The sequence below is a fragment of the Thalassophryne amazonica genome, chromosome 3 (assembly GCF_902500255.1).
Source record: "Thalassophryne amazonica chromosome 3, fThaAma1.1, whole genome shotgun sequence".
Taxonomy (NCBI): domain Eukaryota; kingdom Metazoa; phylum Chordata; class Actinopteri; order Batrachoidiformes; family Batrachoididae; genus Thalassophryne; species Thalassophryne amazonica.
In genome coordinates, this window is record NC_047105.1 from 99,107,866 (window position 1) to 99,128,953 (window position 21,088).

Here is a 21,088-nt window from a genome sequence, read left to right on the forward strand (position 1 = left end):
TCCCCTAATCTGCTAACCGCTAATTAGCAAAGCTAACAGTTTTGTTAGCGGATTAGATTTTCAGCTAACTTTGAAAACCATCAACGGACCAATTAGCTTCCAGTAAATTTAGTTCTGATAACTTTCAGTCTGCTCACATTTTTTTTCCTGGTATAGAGATAAAGCTGAACAGTCATAAACGTCTGTAAAACCTAAAATCCTACATGTTAATTCCTGTTGTGTGCTTTACAATAAACAGACCGCTGTGAGAAGCTCAGTCCTCCCCCAGTAAAAGTGGGCGGACCAGCTGCCAGCTGCTATTGCAAAGAAGAAAAAAAAAGGCATTTAATTTCAACATGCTAATACTCAGACAGTGGGCAGGAGATATAAAGCGCAAAGCACAGTTTCACTCATGGTTTCATTTAAAACCAACTAATTCCGGACAGTTTAGCGAAATTAATGGCAACTCTGTCATTTTTACAAAGTGAAAATATGATATTGCTCATGTTTTTTAAAGTAATGCACTAATTCCTGAAGGTTTGAGCATTAAACAGACACGTGCCGTAAGGCATTATGGGAAAATTTAAAATAAGCTGCTCTCATCACTTCCTCATCCCCCCTCCGTCAAAATGCAGAGAACACTGCCATCTGGGAGTGTAAATAAACCAACTGTAATTTGTGTGTGGTATTGAGCTTTCAAATCACGCAAAATGTTGCAAAATTCCAGAGAGTTTGCATTGACACTGTCTGATCAGCAATTTAACCACTGCACTGCACACGAACAACAGCATTAACGTCATCCCAACATAAAACTCTTTGTATATTGTGCCTAAAACTCTTGTGAATATTGACGTTGTTATTGTGTATGTTTTATGTAAACTTATGAGAAGCTCAGGTTGTTTCACTGTTATTTACAGTGGGCTCGCTGTTGTTTGTGTTTGCCTTTGAATTTACTCAGAAGTATCAATAAGTGCTAGTGCACTGGAGTCAGTTATCGGTTTAGCTTTTAGATGTAACTTCCGCTAAATTTTTAGGGGTTTATTGGTTTAATTTTATAAAAGTCAGCTTTTCAGTTGGCGGATTAACTGTTATTGAAGCTAACCTTTTGGCTAGCTATGCCCTCCACTGGTAATAGGCCTACCACTGGGGACAGATGAATATTATTTACTGGATTGTCACAACATTTGTAACTCTAACTTTGCTAATAAAAACTCAAACTGCAGTATTTCACAAAATTTTCACAAATCTAAAAAAGTCTTTAATTTATTGATCTAAAATGTAGAAGAATACATTTCAGAGCATTCTGAGCCTTTAGGCATTCCCTGGACCCCTGCCCTAAGGGCTCGCTTTTCCTCAGATCTCTTCCCTGAGTGGAATACAATTAAATCAGACAGAAAACTTAAAGCAATATGTCTCAAAAATCGAAAAATGCACAACAAAACAAATGAGGAACGAATGGGAGGAAACTGGAGTCAACGTCTGTGACCGAACTGTAAGAAACCGCCTAAAGGAAATGAGATTTACATACAGAAAAGCTAAACAAAAGCCATCATTAACACCTAAACAGAAAAAAACAAGGTTACAATGGGCTAAGGAAAAGCAATCGTGGACTGTGGATGACTGGATGAAAGTCATATTCAGTGATGAATCTCAAATCTGCATTGGGCAAGGTGATGATGCTGGAACTTTTGTTTGGTGCCGTTCCAGTGAGATTTATAAAGATGACTGCCTGAAGAGAACATGTAAATTTCCACAGTCATTGATGATATGGGGCTGCATGTCAGATAAAGGCACTGGGGAGATGGCTGTCATTACATCATCAATAAATGCACAAGTTTACATTGATATTTTGGACACTTTTCTTATCCCATCAATTGAAAGGATGTTTGGGGATGATGAAATCATTTTTCAAGATGATAATGCATCTTGCCATAGAGCAAAAACTGTGAAAACATTCCTTGCAAAAAGACACATAGGGTCAATGTCATGGCCTGCAAATAGTCTGGATCTTAATCCAATTGAAAATCTTTGGTGGAAGTTGAAGAAAATGGTCCATGACAAGGCTCCAACCTGCAAAGCTGATCTGGCAACAGCAATCAGAGGAAGTTGGAGCCAGATTGATGAAGAGTACTGTTTGTCACTCATTAAGTCCATGCCTCAGAGACTGCAAGCTGTTATAAAAGCCAGAGGTGGTGCAACAAAATAATAGTGATGTGTTGGAGCGTTCTTTTGTTTTTCATGATTCCATAATTTTTTCCTCAGAATTGAGTGATTCCATATTTTTTTCCTCCTGCTTGGTCTAAAAAAGTAACCGTTACTGACTGCCACAATTTTTTTTCCTTATTTCTTATAGTGTTTCTTAAAGCCAGAAAGTTGCCATTTGAAATGACTTGAGTTTTGTGTCATGTCTGTGATCTGCTTTTTTACTACAAAATTAAACAACTGAATGAACATCCTCCGAGGCCGGTGATTCCATACTTTTTGCCAGGGGTTGTATATTAGTTTTCACTGTGAGTTTAAAGGGCACCATTTTTTCAACTTTTATATACAGAAGCCATTTTTTTAAAGATGTAATTTCAAAATTAAGAGGTTTAATAGCTCAAGGGTTCACATCCTCCCTCCAAAACAAACACACACACACACACACACACACACACACACACACACACACACACACACACACACACACACACACACACACACACACACACACACACACACACACACACACACACACACACACACACACACACACACACACTGTTGTACCCATGACCTGGGTAAGTATCCTGTGAAGGGTTGGCCTCCCATCCAGGGGAAGTTGTAAGAGCCACCTGTATATTACACAGGACTGCTCTTACACTTGGCCAGGTTTGGCTCCATTGCAATGGGCTGAGCTCCAGTTCTGTGCACCTTGGCTAATTTCCACAAGCAGCTCCCACCTGGCCACATTGTGCACCAAGTCCTCCTGAGGATGTACAACATTTGGCAAAAGTTGGGAAAACTCTGGGGATCTGTGGACTCCCAACTTCCTCCGCCACAGGAAAAACACCTCTGTTGAAAGCCTTAAGGACAAGTTGGAACATGTCCTGCCTGTTAAACAATTTCTCATATACTCACTCCACTGAAAGCCATCAAAAGCCACCTGGATTTTACAAATGGTTATCAACACGGAGGTGTTTTTCCTGTGCTGCCGCACCGCGTCGGCTGCGTCCCGACGCGCGGACCCGTCCGCACGTCTTTCATTAAAAAAATCTCCTTTAACAGTGGAATATCCGAATAAAATGCTGAAACTGACTTCTTCTGAAACTTCTCTGTTCTCTCACGACGTCCTGGATCAATAGAGCCTGAAATGTGGAGGTTTTCAGCTTGAACAGGCTGATGACGCTGCCTGAGAGCGCAGCGCGACGTCTCGCACCGTGGGAAGTCCTTAAAGTGACAGTATCACCTCAAAATCTCTCATCAGCCGTTAAAATTTTCACTGAAAACCAGCTTAATTTTTCGAACCGTGTCCACTTCGATGTGTCTCACAGGTTTAGAAAAAATTTTGATCAAACAACGCGCCAGTCTCTCAACAAGGAATTCCGACGAGGGGCTGGACGACTCCTCCCACAAGGAGTGCTCACAGGCGAATGACGTCACCGACAGGCGTGGAAAAACTCACGCATGCGCACGAGGGTTCAAGCATGTCTGACGTAAAAACATATGAATGAAATCCATATAGTTTTTGAAAAAAATTAAAAGGACCGTTACTTTATTGACAGCCCTCGTATATTTTGTCCTCAACTCTTGATGTCTTAAATTAATTACTTCTGGGCTCAGAAATTGACGCAGCTGAGCTCCCACAAGTTTTGACTGTGTTTAAAACTGGCATGAGTTTAATATTACCCAAGTTGTGCTGATCTGCACCAAGCAGCGTGCTGGCCTCCCTTTGGGACACACATGAACTGTGTCGAGACATGGCTCGGGAAAACGCCAGGCCAAAATCAGACAGGTGTAGATTTAATTTGTACTTATTTGACTCAAATGAAAAACTGTTTTATTGTCGGGGTGAAGTGTTTGGTTTGTTTGTCATTATTATTGTCAGGAAAAAAAAAATCTAAAAGCTTCTTTTTTTAATGTAGTTATTACTTTTTTTTTTTTTAAATGACAACACTGTTGCAAGCTACTGTTTAACTATGCATCACATTTGAAAAATTTGCTGACTGTGAGGAATCAGGAAGGAATGTATGTTATGTTTTAATTATTCATGGTTTTTTTTAGATTGAACTTGTGTAAGAGCTGCTATATGCATTTCTGAAATGTCCCTCTTTTCAGGGGTTCCGGGGCTTATATAGAGGATACAGGAGTACAGTTCTCAGAGAGGTAGGATTAATTCTTATTTCACTCCTTTTTCTTTCTCTTGTGTGCTCTTTCATCTTATTTATGTGTAGTTGATCACATGCCAACCAACAGTCGACACAAAAGCTTGACGCACACTTGCATGTGTCTACGCTAGTCCATCTTACTCATTCCATTAAAATCAGTATAAAAATTCATGTTCGAGCATTTGCTCGACTCCACTGCACTGAATTCTTTTTGATTGGCTCGGCTAATATTGAGGCTTTCCACTCTTCTGATTGAAGATGTTTTAATTTCTCCTGGGTGTTTTTGAGGTTTGAAATATCGATTTACAGTTTTTTGTTTTTTCCCCTCCACTCTTGCATCTCATTCAATTACTTGTGCAAGATACACCCGCCCCCACTGGAAGTACATCTGATTAATTAATGCAATTAATGGTTTTATAAATGCAAAACAAAACAAGGATAAATGAGCATTGAGCCGTACCTCCTTGATGGTCACTCACCTTTTTGTAATGAAAAAGACTTTCTTGTTCTTTGATTCATGATCTTCTGTTTAATTGCACCTGCACTGCACGATAACACAAAATAATTAAAGAGAAAGCTGTATAGATCTGTTTTCCCAACCGCTTGCTTAGTTTCAATTGAACTGAAAAAAAAATGGGATAGGAAGATGGAGAAAAAGAAGTATATGAAGGTGACACTTGTCTTTTCTTCCTTTTTTATGGGGTGGGGGTGTAATCTAGTCCCCCTCTGCTGTGCTAGCCTGTACTTATTTTCTGCCTCACTAAACTGATGTTATTCACGCAAATTCCATCTGGACAGCTCGAGAAAAAAAGGACAACAAGACACTGTGATTTCTCCGAGGGGCTCTGAATAAATGAATACATTTGCAGGCTGGCGCACGGCCTGTTTGCATACTAACACCGGTAGATTAAAGGTAACAGTGGTGGCAGGGATTTGGGGTGCGGGAACAGCGGAGGATTCTCTGTGGTGATTGGCTTTGACGTATGTCAGGAAGGTAATTCATTTTCTCTCTGCCTCCTTCGCTATTCTCTTATCTCCTTCCTTTGGCCAGGCGACCCTGTCAAGATAACTTTGTTTATGTGGTATGGCATGGCACCTCCCCCCCTCGTGGGCCCATTAATTGGGGTCCTGTCTGTGCTGTATATTCATTAGGTAGCCATCGAAAGGCATTTCTGATGGGCATGATATCACATTAGTGGATGATGCGAGAGGATTGACCTGGGCGGACTGGATTTAAAAGAGGTGTGGATGAGTTGAAAGCAAGGTGGTTCACATTGTAGCTTCACCTCGTATCCTGATAACTGCACCTACAACTACATCAGCCTGGACACCAGAACAATGACATGGTTTAATGTTCATTAAATCCTCTTAGCTTTTGCATCACTTTAAACTTTCCTTTGGTCACCAATTTCCTTCAAAGAAACTGTCGACTTTCCTGCTGTGTCAGCATGTTTTGGTTCCAGATGAGTAGAGCATGAAATCAGTGAGATTCAAGTTATCCTGAGCAAACGTATTTCAGTGTAAAATGACTTTATTAAACTGAGGTTGTGCAATTAATATCTTCATTTTGAAATTTCTAGAATAATTCTTTTGTTCTGAGTTCATTATTTCTTTCACGTTGTGTAGGTTTTAAAGGTCCAAGGTTAACACCAGTTTAATCATGCCTTTAATACTTAGGTTACTCTGAAAATGTAATCCAGTGGCTCCCAAACTTTGTGATATAAAGGTGGTCCACCACACATCGAGAGGAGGCTGTACCATATAACGGGCCGTTTTTGACATAGAAGAAGCATAAAAGACAGATGATGTTGTTTGGGTATAGTTTCAAGAGGGTACTTATTTATTTATTTATTTTTGGTACTTTGATTGAAAATTATGCATATGAGAAACATTGCAATTGTAATCTGGTTACCACACAATGTGACAGCTAATGAGAACACCCAGTCTATTAAAGTAATGCAACAAAACCCGGTTTAATGTCTCATCTATATTATAATAGTCAAGTGGCCTCTGTGTGTGCGTGGGTATGGCTTTGATCAGGGGAGAGCTGACATTTGCCATTTGGTATGCTTTTGTCTAACCCCAATTCCAATGAAGTTGAGGCATTGTGTGAAATGTAAATAAAAACAGAATACAATGATTTGCAAATCCTCTTTGACCTATATTCAATTGAATACACCACAAAGACAAGATATTTAATGTTCAAACTGATTGACAAATATTTGCTCATTTGGAATGGATGCCTGCAACGCATTTCAAAAAAGCTGGGACAGGGGCAACAAAAGGTGGAAAGTTGATTAGTGCTCAAAGAACACCTGTTTGGAACATTCCACAGGTGAACAGGATAATTGGAAACAGGTCAGTGTCATGATTGGGTATAAAAGGAGCATCCCCAAAAGGCTGAGCCGTTCACAAGCACAGATGAGGCGAGGATCACCACTTTGTGAACAACTGCATGAAAAAATAGTCCCAACAGTTTAAGAACAATGTTTCTCAGTGTTCAGTTGTAAGGAATTTAGGAATTCCATCATCTACAGTCCATAATATAATCAGAAGATTCAGAGAATCTGGGGAACTTTCGACACGTAAGCTGCAAGGCCAAAAACCAACATTGAATGCCCGTGAGCTTCAATCCCTCAGGCGGCACTGCATTAAAAACCGACATTATTGTGTAAAGGATGTTACTGCGTGGGCTCAGGAACACTTCAGAAAACCATTGTCAGTTAACACAGTTCGTCACTACATCTACAAGTGCAAGTTAAAACTCTACCATGCAAAGTGAAAGCTATACATCAACAACATCCAGAAACGCCGCCGCCTTCTCTGGGCCCAAGCTCATTTTGAAATGGACAGACACAAAGTGGAAATGAACAGATGCAAAGTGGAAAAGTGTGCTGTGGTCTGAAATCATGGGTGTCGTGTCCTCTGTACAAAAGAGGAAAAAGACCAAGTTTGTTACCAGCGCAAAGTTCAAAAGCCAACATCTGTGATGGCACCATCAATGCTGAAAGGTACATCCAGGTTTTGGAGCAACACATGCTGCCATTCAAGCAATGTTTTTTTCAGGGACGTCCCTGCTTATTTCAGCAAGAAAATGCCAAGCCACATTTCCCCTTTTAGGTTTAGCTTATGAGCTGTTGGGGGTCACAAATATAACTTGTTTGCGCATCTGATTCTCCGCTCTGCTCAGGATATTATGCATTGCCAAGGTCAGAAGTATAAAAATCAGCTGTATTACTTTGTCACTGTATATAGGTCTCCTGGCCCATATTCTGAATTCTTAGATGAATTTGGTGCATTCATCTCTAACTTGTCAAGTAGTGTAGATAACATTCTGATCATTGGGGACTTTAATGTTCATATAAATAAGCCTTCTGATCCCCTCTGCAAATCACTTATGGAAATTGTGGATGAATTAGGATTTCGGCAATGCATTCGGGACTCAACGCACATTAGTGGAAATACCCTGGATCTGGTTCTCGCATGTGTTATTGCTGTCATGAATATTGACATCATGTCTCTTACATCAGTGGTCTCTGCTCATTCACTTATTAAGTTTACAGTTTCGCTGCCGTGTTTAGTGGAACACAGTGGTGGGCACAGATAACCAAAAAATTAACTTCGATAACAGATAATCAGATAACTGAAAAGTTATCTTTGATAAAGTTAAAACGATAAACCACCCAAAAATGTTTCGGAAGTTACAGATAACCGATAAATTCCAGTCTCTGGTACACTTGCAACTACTAACAAGCTGATTTTGAGTTTAACACCACGATCACTTCTGAAAGCATCAAAGGCGAAGACAGACCCAAACAATGAGTCAGCACTTCTGTCTTAAGCATCCTGCCCCCTGCTGGAAGCTTCAGTTTACTACATGGCTTCCAGCACAAATGCAGCTGAGAGGAGCCACAAAGCTCAACTCTCTACTCAATCACAACGGTGCCGTCAGGCAGAGGTCCTGGAAAATAAAGCAATGCTGACTTATGGTTTGGTGTAAATGAATACTGATAGAATAACTCCATTAATGTCAATTCTGTCATTTGTGCAAAGTTAAGATATAACATATATCTTTTAATGTTGAATAACGCACTAGTTCTGAAGTTTTGTAACAAACACAGACAGGTGGCAGTCTGGGTAAAGTGTGCCTCCGCTAACACTGATTGGTTGACTCATTCATTCTATGTAAACCAACACGTTAATGTGAGGTGTGTCGTGTGTTGGTGTTTACAGATAAACGTGCTTTTGTAAAATATGCCATTTTTTATTTGTAAAAAAAAGGCATTTTCAAAAAAGAAAAAGCCAAGTTGTAATTAGATAACCGTCTGATATAACCGGTGTCAAAATAAATAGAACACTGCCACGATCTAATGGTGCCAGTGCGAGTTTTGGCCCTTTTTCAGCTGATTTTTCATTCGTGCAAGAATTTTTTGGATCACACCAAGTTTTTGTAAATTCAGTTTGAAAAAAAAAAGCTTCTGTTTACGTTCTGCTTCTGGAAACATGAGTCCGACGTGTGGTTTTTGAACGTACAATGTGTGTGAGAACATAAATCGTGCGCTCTGAACTTTTACACCGTGCGGTCCTGTGGTACAGTTTGCGCTTGAACCGAGTATAGTGATTGAAAATATTAGCCCAGCTTCAGGGCAAATACTGCCATGAACACTACTGGCCAGTAGATGGCAGTAGAGACCTTGGAAACTTGCCAAAACAAAATTCCAGATAATCTGTGTCTGCTACTCTGCTACGTTTAAGATGCGTGGAATTTAATAAACGCAAACACAATAACGTCTATAAACCCAGAGAATATATTCACAAGAGTTTTAAGCACTAGAGTTTAATCCTGTTGTCCGTGGAGCCTGATCAGAGTGTCTCAAATGCACTTCTCATGTCGTGAACGTACTGAGATTACCCTATCATACCCATAATGCACCTGGACACACCATGTCCACACTACAACCTTAAAAATTAGCACATTTCTTTAAAACTAAAACATATATCTGATATTTTCACTTTATAAAACTTCAGACGTGACGTTAATTTAAATAACTTGTCCGAAATTAGTTTGGTTAAAATTTGAAGCATAAGTTAAAAATCTATGCCTCTGGTTGACTTGGGTGATGTTGCCCTCGTATCAGTATGGGGTTAAAAGAAATTAGGTTTTTCTTTTTTTTTTTTGGTGACCAGTTCTCCTTAGCTTGCAGAGAATAGAGCAGTTTCTTCTAGAAGTAGCGCTTCTCTGTTTGCAGAGGGTAGAACTACACATCTGCTACAAAACATTTAACAGATAGGTGCTCAACTGATTTTAAATTTTATAAGTGTTTGTGGCTGTTAAGCTTTGTTTACCACGTTAACGGTCAAAAAATTATCGAACAAAAATTTATCGGAAGATATTAGTCCGATAGTGGTTTTCAAAGTATATGCGCTCACTCACTCATCTTCAACCGCTTATCCAGGATCAGGTCGCGGAGGCAACAGCTCCAGTTGGGGACCCCAGACTGCCCTTTCACAGGCCACTTTGACCACCTCTGACTGGGGGATCCTGAGGCATTCCCAGGCCAGTGTGGAGATATAATCTCTCCACCTAGTCCTGGGTCTTCCCCGGGGTCTCCTCCCAGATGGATGTGTCTGGAACACCTCCCTAGGGAGGCGCCCAGGGGACGTCCTTACCAGATGCCCCAACCAGCTGGAGCAGCGGCTCTACTCCGAGCTACCCATGGATGGCAGAGCTTCTCACCCTATCTCTAAGGGAGACACCAGCCACCCTCCTAAGGAAGCCCATTTTGGCTGCTTGTACCCGCGATCTAGTTCTTTCAGTCATGACCCAACCCTCATGACCATAGATGAGAGTAGGAATGAAGATTGACCAGTAGATTGAGAGCTTCGCCTTTTGGCTCAGCTCCCTTTTTGTCACAACAGTATGGAAGAGTGAATGCAATATCGCCCCTGTTGCGCCGATTCTCCGGCCAATCTCACTCTCCATTGTCCCCTCACTCGTGATCAAGACCCCAAGGTACTTGAACTCCTTCACTTGGGGCAAGACTGCATACCCTACCCAGATTAGGCAATCCATCGGTTTCCTGCTGAGAAGCATGGCCTCAGATTTAGAGGTGCTGATCCTCATCCCAGCTGCTTCACACTTGGCTGTGAACCGATCCACTGAGTGTTGGAGGTCACAGGCCGATGAAGCCAACAGAACCACATCATCTGCCAAAAGCAGTGATGAGACTCTGAGCCCACCAAACTGGAACCCCCCCCCAACTTCACCTCGATATCCTGTCCATGAATATATCACAAACAGGATTGGTGACAAGGCGCAGCCCTGGCGGAGGCCATCCTCCACCGGAAACAAGTCTGACTTACTGCTGAGCACCCGAACTTTGCCATATTACCGAATATAGAGTTTCTTCAATTAATAATCGAGTTAGATTTTAATTTTGTGCTTTATTCAGCACTTAATAGGACATCAGATAGACTTGCAACTCTCTCCAAATCAGCAAAAAATATTCAAACATTTCTTAGTACATATAAAGCCTTCTTTCCTAGCACACAGCAGTATTCTTATTTCTCACAGGTTTATCACTTTTTTTACAGATTTTGTGCATTGTAAAGTTTTCCTTGTTATTATGAGCCAATATTGTAGCTTTTAAACTGTCCAGTTGGCACTTGGGCAGAAGTATACTTCATCAACATTGTGATTTTATCATTAATTACTATTAGACAAAAAAGTTGTTGAAGAAACTAAAAGCCGCTCAGAATTGTATTTTTCTGTCAACACCCACCAATGTTGCCACAGTTACTTTGAGAAAGTAATCCAGTTACTGATTACTGCTTACTCCTTGAAAAAGTAACTTTACTGATTAGATTATTTGTGACTTTATTTACTTTCAGCAGCTGCTGACAACACCCCCGCCACCTCAGCATGAAAATGATCGTCTGTTTTGCCAGTATTCACTTTATATGAGCATAAATACTTGTTTTATAAAAAATAAAATAAAGGCATCTTTCATGACCTCATATTTAACTGTTGACAGCACTGTAAAGGTAAAACTTGCAATTTCTAACCTACATTGTTTATAAATGTAACTAATAAATTCTTTCTAACATTTTTCTTACATTTAAATTCTTTCTCAACAGTTTAGTTGTTGAAATTATTATTGTTATTGCTATTATTATTATTATTATTGTTATTATTAAAAGTAGTATTATTAGTAACAATTGTATGAAAAATGGCTTCAAATGTGGACCTCTATTCTTGGGCTTTTGTGAGGAGCTTCTCCCCCACTCCCCCTTCCTGCATCGATTCACCCCTGACTTGCTGTTTGAGCAGAAGAATGGATAACATTTCATTTATGCAGAACACACGACCAGATTGACAGGTAAGAAAATTTTATCAGCGTTTTTACATCATGTTGTCCTCAGAAAGAGACTGTAGGTGCATTTGGATGGGGAAAAAGCGTTAGCATTTGCGCGTCATGGATCAGCTGTTTTTAACGAGGACACGCACAGAGCGCCACAGAGTTTTAAAGAAAAAAATGCAAAAATGTATTTGTCAAAGTGGCTGGTAAAGCCATAGCTCTGACCGTCACCGCGCTTTGAGAGACAACTGTCCATGGATGCGACTCTGTGCAGCAGCTCGCTGAAAGTGGGGAAGTAGGCAGTTCAACTGAACGCCGACCTCCCACTGCATCTCATCGGGACACCTGTTTTAAAACTGCGATCGGCCCACAACACAAAATAATAATGCACAGTGACTCGGACAAGTAGCTTTAATCTGATAACTGATTTGGAAAGACTAACGTGTTAGAATACTCATTACTGAAAACAGGGGTCAGATTAGAGTAACCGACATCACTGACACCCACACAAGAGTTACAGTGTGGGAGTTAATAAAGGCCAGTGTTTGAGGACAGATAAACAGGAACTTAATCAATAAACACAGCACAGTTCCAGATGACCCAATTTCCTGAAAAGAAAACTCTCCCTCCAAACGGAATGTAATTGGTTCCATTCTACAGAAACTACTAAATGTTAAATTCAAGCAAAACAAAATCAGTGATGCCGGTAATGCGTTACCTAGTAGTGCAGTAACGCATTACTCTAATCGCACAGCTTTTTACAGCAACAAGTAGTCTAACTCGTTAATCTTTCCAAATCAGTAATCAAATTAAAGTTACGTCTCCAAGTCACTGTGCGTTACTATTATTTTTGTATTGTGGGTTGATCACAGCATTAAAACTTCCACGGGCAGGGGGAGGATGGTTTTGACTGAACTGCCCATTTAGCCAACTTTCAGCAAGCTGCGCTTTTCGTCCGCAGTTCTGTGCAGCAGGCAGCAGCTCCGAGTTGAAAAAAAAAACAGTTGTCATCTCTCAAAGCGCGGTGACAACAGTACACCTGCACTGAGTTTTACAAAGACATTTTTAGTTTTTTTTTTTTTCTTTAAAATTCTGAGCCACTCTCTGTGTCTCTTCGCTAAAAACGGCTGATCCATGATGCATGAACCACGAATACTAACACTTTTTTCTCCACTAAATGCAACTAAAGTCTCTTTCTGAGGATGACATGATGTAAAAAAACTTAAAAACTTTCTTACCTGTCAATCTGGTTGTGTTTTCTGCAGTACATTATCCATTCATCCTTCTCAGACAACAAACCGGGGGCAAATTAATAAAAAAAATTAAATTAAACATTCTTAAACAAAACAGCAATAATACGACACTCATTTTGCACTCATCATAAGGTTAGGATACTGTGCCCTCCAAAAATATTGGAACACTTGGAATTTCACACATTTTAATTTGTTTATGCCATTTCAAATACAAGAAATACCAAAAAATCTAAAGAATAAAAATTTCTAAAATTATCTTCCTCAAACTCAAAGGAAATCTCTAAAACTTGATAAAACCTGTAAATAATCAGTTTTATTGCCAGTTTTCTTCAGACAAGAAAGGGGATGGAAAATGAACATTTCCAAGTCACTGAATATGTCTTGGACTTTATTTATGTCAGTTATGAAGAAATACAAACGTTTCTTTGATCAAAACATCAAATCTTGGCTTGCATCTCAGGTGTACTTTCTGTCAAATTGTAGCTGAACTTTCAGGTCTTCTTTTAATGAAAATCCTCCTCTACACCACTTCATCAGGAAGCTGGATTTTATATTTTTAATTAATTTATATCAAGTTGTGGAGATTTGCTTTCAGTTTGAGTTTAAGGAAGATCATTTTAGAAGAAATAAAATGTATTTGAAATGGAATAAACAAATTAAAATGTGTGAAACACCAAATGTTCTAATACCTTTGAGAGCAATTGAGAAAAATTGAGGAGCAGCATCTTAAATCTCATATATAGTGCAGCAGATAAGAGAACATTTAGAGTGAAATCCTGCAAATGGTGCTACAAACATCAAATTTGGCACAAATACTCCATAGACATGAACTCTTAAAAAAAAAACAAACTGATTTACCACTTGAATTTTCAATAGGCAGCCAGGTAGGGTTCAATTAAAGAATTACACAGGGGTCAAAATTAAAAGATGCTCCAATCATATTGAAAACTATATTACATTATTTTCCTGATCACAAAGATTAAAAAAAGGTATAGTTTTGACTGTCTGACTGAATGTTAGAGTTTTGAGGCTAAAGCAGCAAGAATGGTGACAAAGGTCAGTTTCAGTTTGTGCAGGGGTCAAAAGTTAAAGTTGCTCCAATTTTGGTTAAAAAAAAAAAGGAATGGTGCAAATTATTGGTTGAGTTAATCAGGTTTTAAAAAGTAACAGTTTGCATCATCTGTCAAGCTTAGTTCATGTTACAGGGTAACATGTCACGTCATAGAATCCAATGCACATTGACCTTGTATGACCTTTACTTTGGAGACCAAGCATTCAACACTGTCAAAATTATTACATTTATTAATCCTATTAGCTCAACCAGTAATTTACTTCACTTTTTACCTAAATTGGAGCCAAACTGAAATTGATCTGTGTCACCATTCTTGCTGTTTTTACCCCATAACTCCATAACATTCAGTCATAGATAGTCCAAACTATACCTTTTTGGAATCTTTATGATCAGACATGTAATGTGGTGTAGTTTTCAATTTGATTGGAGCATTTTTAAAATACTGTGGTTTACTCACCAGTATAAGTTTGGTGTCATTAGAATTCCATGGTAAACATTTTTCTGCTTCTACTAAGGTGGATTAGAACTTTTTGTGGTACACAGCACCAACTTCTGGACAGGAGGAACCTAGCAGTCGATGTGACTCAAGGATTTCAAAATGCGGCTCTTTTTAACCAGACGTGTGGTGCTGTGACATGTCAATCATCTGTGTCCAATCAGATTTCGGGGAGTCTTGTGCAACCCTGGCCTCCGCTCTAGCTCCACCCATGCCAGGAAGTGTTCAACCTTTGACAGTTCCTGTTTCACTGTGGACTCAAAAGTTGGCACTTCCTGTTTCAGTGTGAACTTGCCACCGAATTCCCGCGAGGTTCCATGGGATCTCGTCTGTCGATCCAGGAAGTGTCAATCCAAGTGTTTGACATTTGACATTTCCTGTTTCACTGTGGATTCAAAATTTGGCACTTTCTGTTTGGGCCACAGTGTACCATGAGCGAACTTCGCACTGCTGCGCAGCGCTTTGCTCATATTATTAGTTGTATACAGAGTATTCAGATACTGTATGGGTTGTGAAGTACTGCTTTTTGCCTACTTATAGAAAGCTAGTATGAGTATTTGGCTGTAGTGTTTAAGTGGCGTGCTGTCCTCAGTCAACGTGTTCTATATACTCAGCCAGGTAAACTCTTTCGTAACATCGCGACTCTGAAGGCAGTTATCTTTTATGCACAGGTTTATTGACATTGCATGGAAAAGTGTTAAATTGAAAAATGCAACAGACTAATCGACGTGTATTCAACTTAAATCTACTATAATGAGATTAATTTTACCTATATCCAGTTTTGTGTTTATTACAGATACAGATTCTTTGTCATTGTAACCAGTATGTCAAGTAAGGTGCAAATTTCTGTGTACCTTTTCCTCATATCTTTGCCTCCCTAGCAACTGTGTATTCATAGCAGAAGCAACTTCTGGCTTTGTTGATATAACCCGTCACATAACTGATGCCAAGATAATGACATAACACAGTGAATATCTACCCACGCAGCTACCTGAGGCAAAGATGTAGGAAAATATAGCTGTTGTAATACCAGACGCGACACAATTGAACTGAATGAACCAAACTGCCACTCTTTAACCTCCCAGCTATAGGTCACACAATGTGACCGTTAGCACCTGAGACTCCTAAAGTGTGCATAACACAATACACAACATATTTATTATTATTTATTTATTTATTATAATTTATTATGAGTGAATTACGACGTATACAAGGCTTAGCTATACATGCAAGAGAAGACTGGTTAACGCCAGCATAAAGTGCATTACAGTAATCAAGTCTGGAGCTGATGAAAGCATGAATGGTCATCTCAATTTCACATCTACTAAGAAAGGACTTTAGCCAGAAGATGTAGCTGGAAAAACTTGCTTTGACAACAGTGTTTATCTGTTGATCGGACCTCAAACAGCTGTCACAAATCACTCCCAAATTCTTGACAGCTGGTTTTAAATAATTAGCCAGAACACCAAAATTTGATGGTATAGCATTCGGCATGCCAGAATGTCCAAACACAATGGTCTCTGTTTTACTTTTGGGGCAGCCACTGCTTTACATCACGAATACAATTAAATCATGACGACAAAGCATTGCTTCCATTCAGCCTCATTGGCAGATAGATTTGCAGTTCATCTGCTTAACAGTGAAAGGACAGGTTGTGCTCAGCTATAACTGACCCCAATGGCAACATGTACATTGAAAATAGAATATGGCCAAGAATGGAACCCTGTGGCACTCCACAACAAAGAGAAGCATAAATAAAGGGAGGTCAAGATTGAACAAGATGTTCTACCTGGGAAACAAGTACTGTGTCATCCACAGTCACTACAAATGTAGTCACTACAAATACTATGTTGAACGAAGTTCAAACATCATTGGAACTCTTAAGACTATGAATTCCAGGACATTACCACGGACTATCAACAATTTCAAGAATTGGGATTGTTGGACAGTATGTCTCATGGCCTCGGACTATTTGATAATTTTATATCTTCTCTGGGACGCCATGATGCATACTGTTCTTTTGTTTACCACGCTACACAGACAAAAAACAGTTTTGCTTTTACACATATCGGTTCAGATATACAACACGAGCAGTCACCACATATAAATGTCAGATGCAACATTTTTCAACCAATCGCAAAACTTTACTGATCCACACTTAGGGCAACAGCCCGCCCATTTGGGTGCGAGGTTGAGTGCAGGCGGAAGACATAGGGAGAGCCTGGGGTGAGGGCAGCTTGCAAGCTGTCGTAGCAACTCTTTGTTCAGTAAAGGCATCTTTTAATATGACAACTAAAATTGAAGTCTGTTTCTTGTCAGTCTTTGAGTCTTGTCTTCTGAGTTCACTTCCCACATTAAACTACCGGGAGGCGGGAAAACCTCCAACAGGATCAAATGTTTGACCACTTCAGATATTTGGTCTCGATTTTAAATCTGGTGCAGATGATAACTATACCTTGTTTGTTCGAGATTGACAAAGATGGATCAAAACGTTACTGTGATGCTTCAAAACACACCCTGATTTGCTATTCTGGATTAAACAGGAAAGGAACGGTGCTCTGTGGAATAGCCCCACCTGTGTTCTTAATTTGAAGAAAAAAAATGCTACAAAATAATAAATTAAGATTTTATCAAGAGTTTAACCAGATTTAATTCATAGTCCAGAGCTCTAGCAGATTCTGAGTCCACAAAGTAAAATGTACCCGTAAGTAAAAATAGGACATGTCTGTATGCCATTCTTGTCACGTTTCTCCAAAGTCAAAGCAATGTTCAGTAGCTTTCAGCTTCTCTGTCTTTCAGTGGCAATGCAGATTGGTTCATTGGTACATGGCTCAAAGATGCAGCAGAAGTCCAGATATTGACTTCTATGACTTATGTAACAGAAGTCCAAAACGAGCTTTGCCAGACATACATTTTGCTTGTATATTAGATTTTCCACATGCATAATCTTAAAATTGCAGCAGTTTCAGAATGTTGAGCACAAAATCCAAACTTTATGTACAGTATAACTCCTTCAAGCCAACAGTTACACAGATACCCACTCTTGGACACCACTGCCTCGAATGACCTCTGTGCACAGTCATTGATTTATGAATATTTGATTTGCTTTCTAACTCTTCAGTACTGTTCAGCAACCAGCTGCTTCCATTTGGGCATTTGCACCTTTCACCACTGGATGGCAGGATAAGATTAGCGCTGCTTCAGGACCCCCCCCCCCCCCCCCCCCCCCCCCATCGCCTTCGCCCCTTTCCACCAGCTTCATGACATTTATGAGCAGCCGTCACTGCACTAAAAATGATGGCTCTTTTTTTTTTTTTTCTTTTTTAATGGCAAGCCTTTTTATTTTTTGGATCTAAAATGCTTTGAGGTGATCACGAATTTGATCTAACCTGCTCTCATTTGAGTTTGAATAATGAGGCTGAGATGGGTTATTAGAAAGTAATTTAGTGATATGGTGGTGCCAGTGTGGTAGGTGTAAGTGGAGCTGACAGTCACTGACACATTGGATCGAAGAACAGAGAGCATTGTCTGATTGGCTATAACGTACGTCTGCACGGCTCTCACTTTCACATGTCTCATAAATGTGCTTGCTTCGTTCCTCCCTCTGATCGCTGAAGCTCTTTACCCCATTATACACATTTAAACAGAGAGCCAAAAAGCAAGGCATTTTAACAGGAGTGAAAATTGTACTTTTTTTCTTGGCCAAGCTCTGAAGAAACCTAAAAGTTTCTCCACAACAGCTGGAACCTGGCAGGGTAGAGGCTCTGGCAACAGGACTTATGAAACACCTCTGTGTCCAGGCACTGCCCCGCTGCACCTCTGTTTCCTCTTTAACCCTGTTCTCCTCAATCCCTGCTTGATCTCTGCTTCCTCCATCAGAGGCTTTAGGGAAGGAAAAACATGCAGCGTAGGGTTTGAACTCATTCATCAGTTACACCATGTGACCTTCTTCCTGCTATCATCTCTGTGGTTGTGGCCTATTTTAAAACTAACTTTAAGATTATTATTATTATTGCTGTTTTAATTGTCTTAAAACAGCCACGTCAGACTGAAATTTTGTTTATAGCAGATTTTCAATATGCACAGTTGTGGACTTATGCCAGTATGTGGACGTTTGACATGAAGCCTCAACCGTACATAACTATAGAAGTTAGATAAACCTGATGTAGCACAATATGACCCCTTTGAAACTGCATTCTTTTGTGGGAATGATTATCATGGTTTTATGAGACCATCACTTTGTTTCATTATTTATTTATTTGTATATATATATATATATATATATATATATATATATATATATTTGTTTATTTGGAGTAATGCATTAGGGCCCCTTCACACAGAACACGAAAGACACAGAAACCTGAAGAAAATCCGCGAACCAAACACGAAATGGGGAACAGTGAAACATTCCACCTGCTGTCATGAGGAACGCACGGTTGCACAGGTGTGCACGACACACCGGCGACAGTTTTGTGCACAAACACAGTGCGAGCAGCTTCCACATCGCGCCGCTGTTGTGGAAGAACCAAAAAATAAAAACAGCTGGAACGTGTTGCACCACCTCACGCTTCTGCTGTGGAGGAAAAAAGAAAAATGCACATCATAAAAAACACTGCCTTTTATTGAATCTCTCTTATCAAACGGGCAATACAAATATGAACCATCTGTTCCTCTATCGATGACCCATGGTCATAGACATACAATCATGAAGTGACATGAATGTCTTATTATGTCCAACCGGGTATATAAATAATTAATACAATCACCGGACACTGATAGATGACATATTGGTGTATAATTAGTGAAAATCACTTGTTTGATATAAAAAAAAAAAAATAAAAGGGGACCCAGTACAGAACCTTGCAGTTAAATAACCCTGTTAAATAAAAAAAATAAATGCCACTTGCTGGTTTTGAACCTGCAGTTTACAAAAGCTCTGATTAATAGACGGAAACTTTACCACTGTGCTACAATCGCTGTCTTATAACAGGAGTGTGAAATGCTTAACTTCAACAAGGAGATAAACGTATGTTTTCAAAAAACACACACACATGCGATACACATGCACGTCACGTGTGTTGCTCTTTGCAACACCACACTCGTGGGGGTACTTAGACAAATTTCACATCCAGCTCGAAAGTGATCATTTGCTGACTGTTTTTGTGCTAATGGCGTGAATGGTTTTGCACAGGTCTTGGAACTGCTAGACTCCACGTGTCAGTCTGTCTGTCTGTGGGGTCAATGGGCCTCATGCATCAACGTTGCGTACGGCGATATTTGAGCGTATATAGGGTGTATGCCAAAATGGCTGCACTACTTGGCATTTATCAATGTTGTCGTTGGCGTACGGTGCTCTGAAAATATATACACCAAGTCGAGAGGTGGTGTAAATTATACACCAAAATGAACCAGCACTGGAATCCACATAAAAATGAAATTGATCAACATGATAAACAGTGCCATTATACAAATCAATGTATATGTTACATAAATAACACTTTCTTGATTATACTACATAATAATTAATACAAATCCCGCTTTTGCGGGATTGTTGGTCTATGGAGCACGATCCGTGGCCACAGCGCTGACCGCAAAGAAAGCGCTGCTCGCCTTTTTCTCCAGACTTCGAGCCTGGAGCCAGAGCAGCGCTGAGCTTAACTTTATGTGGTGTGATCGTTTTAGACAATGAAATTGATAATTACAACTGTAGTGTTGTCATTCCCTTCGCTCGTGCTGCAATCAGGTTTTGTTTTCTCCATTCATTTAACATAAAATAAATAAAGATATACATAAGGCGTGTCTTATTAATTGAGCGAGCAAATATCCACGTCAAGAATTATTGACATGTGAAAAGAGAATAACACTTTTTTGATTATACTACAAAACAATTAATACGACGGCCGCTTTTTACGCTCTATTGGCATGCGTCGTGATTGGTGAAGTTTGTTTTCTTTGCCGTCTTCCTGGCTTTCATGTCGTGAAATGGGGGTGTGTCTGAAGCAGAGTCTGAATATTTATGGGCGTGTTCATTATAATTACGATTGTTTTCACCCGCCGCATTTATCAAGGTCATGTCGGGCATATGCTGGAAATGGGCAGGTGCTCACTGCTTGATACATGTCACGGCAACTTTGGTGTACTTCAAATTTACACCGGAAATTTACGCCACAAGCGTGTGACGTTGATACATGAGGCCTAGTGTGTGCGCTATATCTCAGCAAAGACTGCATGTGTCAAGGTGAAACTTGGCATACAAGATTACTTCACTCTGACCTTACATAAGTTTGATGTTGGGCACATTTTGATTCTAAATGTGACCACAAGGGACCTTGTTTCTGAAACCTGTGTGATTGTGTAGTACTAATACACTTATTGTTTTGTTTTATACGCCATGTTGTTTTGTATACCAGTTATGTTAGAAGTTCAGTTATATTAGTAGAAAAGCTTGAATCTTCGACTGGACTGGGTTGCTTGACGTGAGGACGTTTCGCTTCAAATCACAGAAGCTTCCTCAGCTAAAATTCTTGCTCTGGTAGTCTGACTTCTGTCTTGACTCTTGT

At 39.8% G+C, this 21,088-nt stretch overlaps 1 protein-coding gene across 2 annotated transcripts in view; it reads left to right on the forward strand.

The window, feature by feature from the left end:
- slc25a26 (solute carrier family 25 member 26) overlaps nucleotides 1–21,088 on the forward strand; it is a 259,040-nt gene that overhangs the window by 47,796 nt on the left and 190,156 nt on the right. For both annotated transcript variants that reach the window (XM_034167165.1, XM_034167166.1), the window contains one exon: nucleotides 4,297–4,344. In XM_034167165.1, coding sequence (XP_034023056.1) covers nucleotides 4,297–4,344 — 48 coding nt within the window. The remainder of the gene's footprint in view (nucleotides 1–4,296; nucleotides 4,345–21,088) is intronic.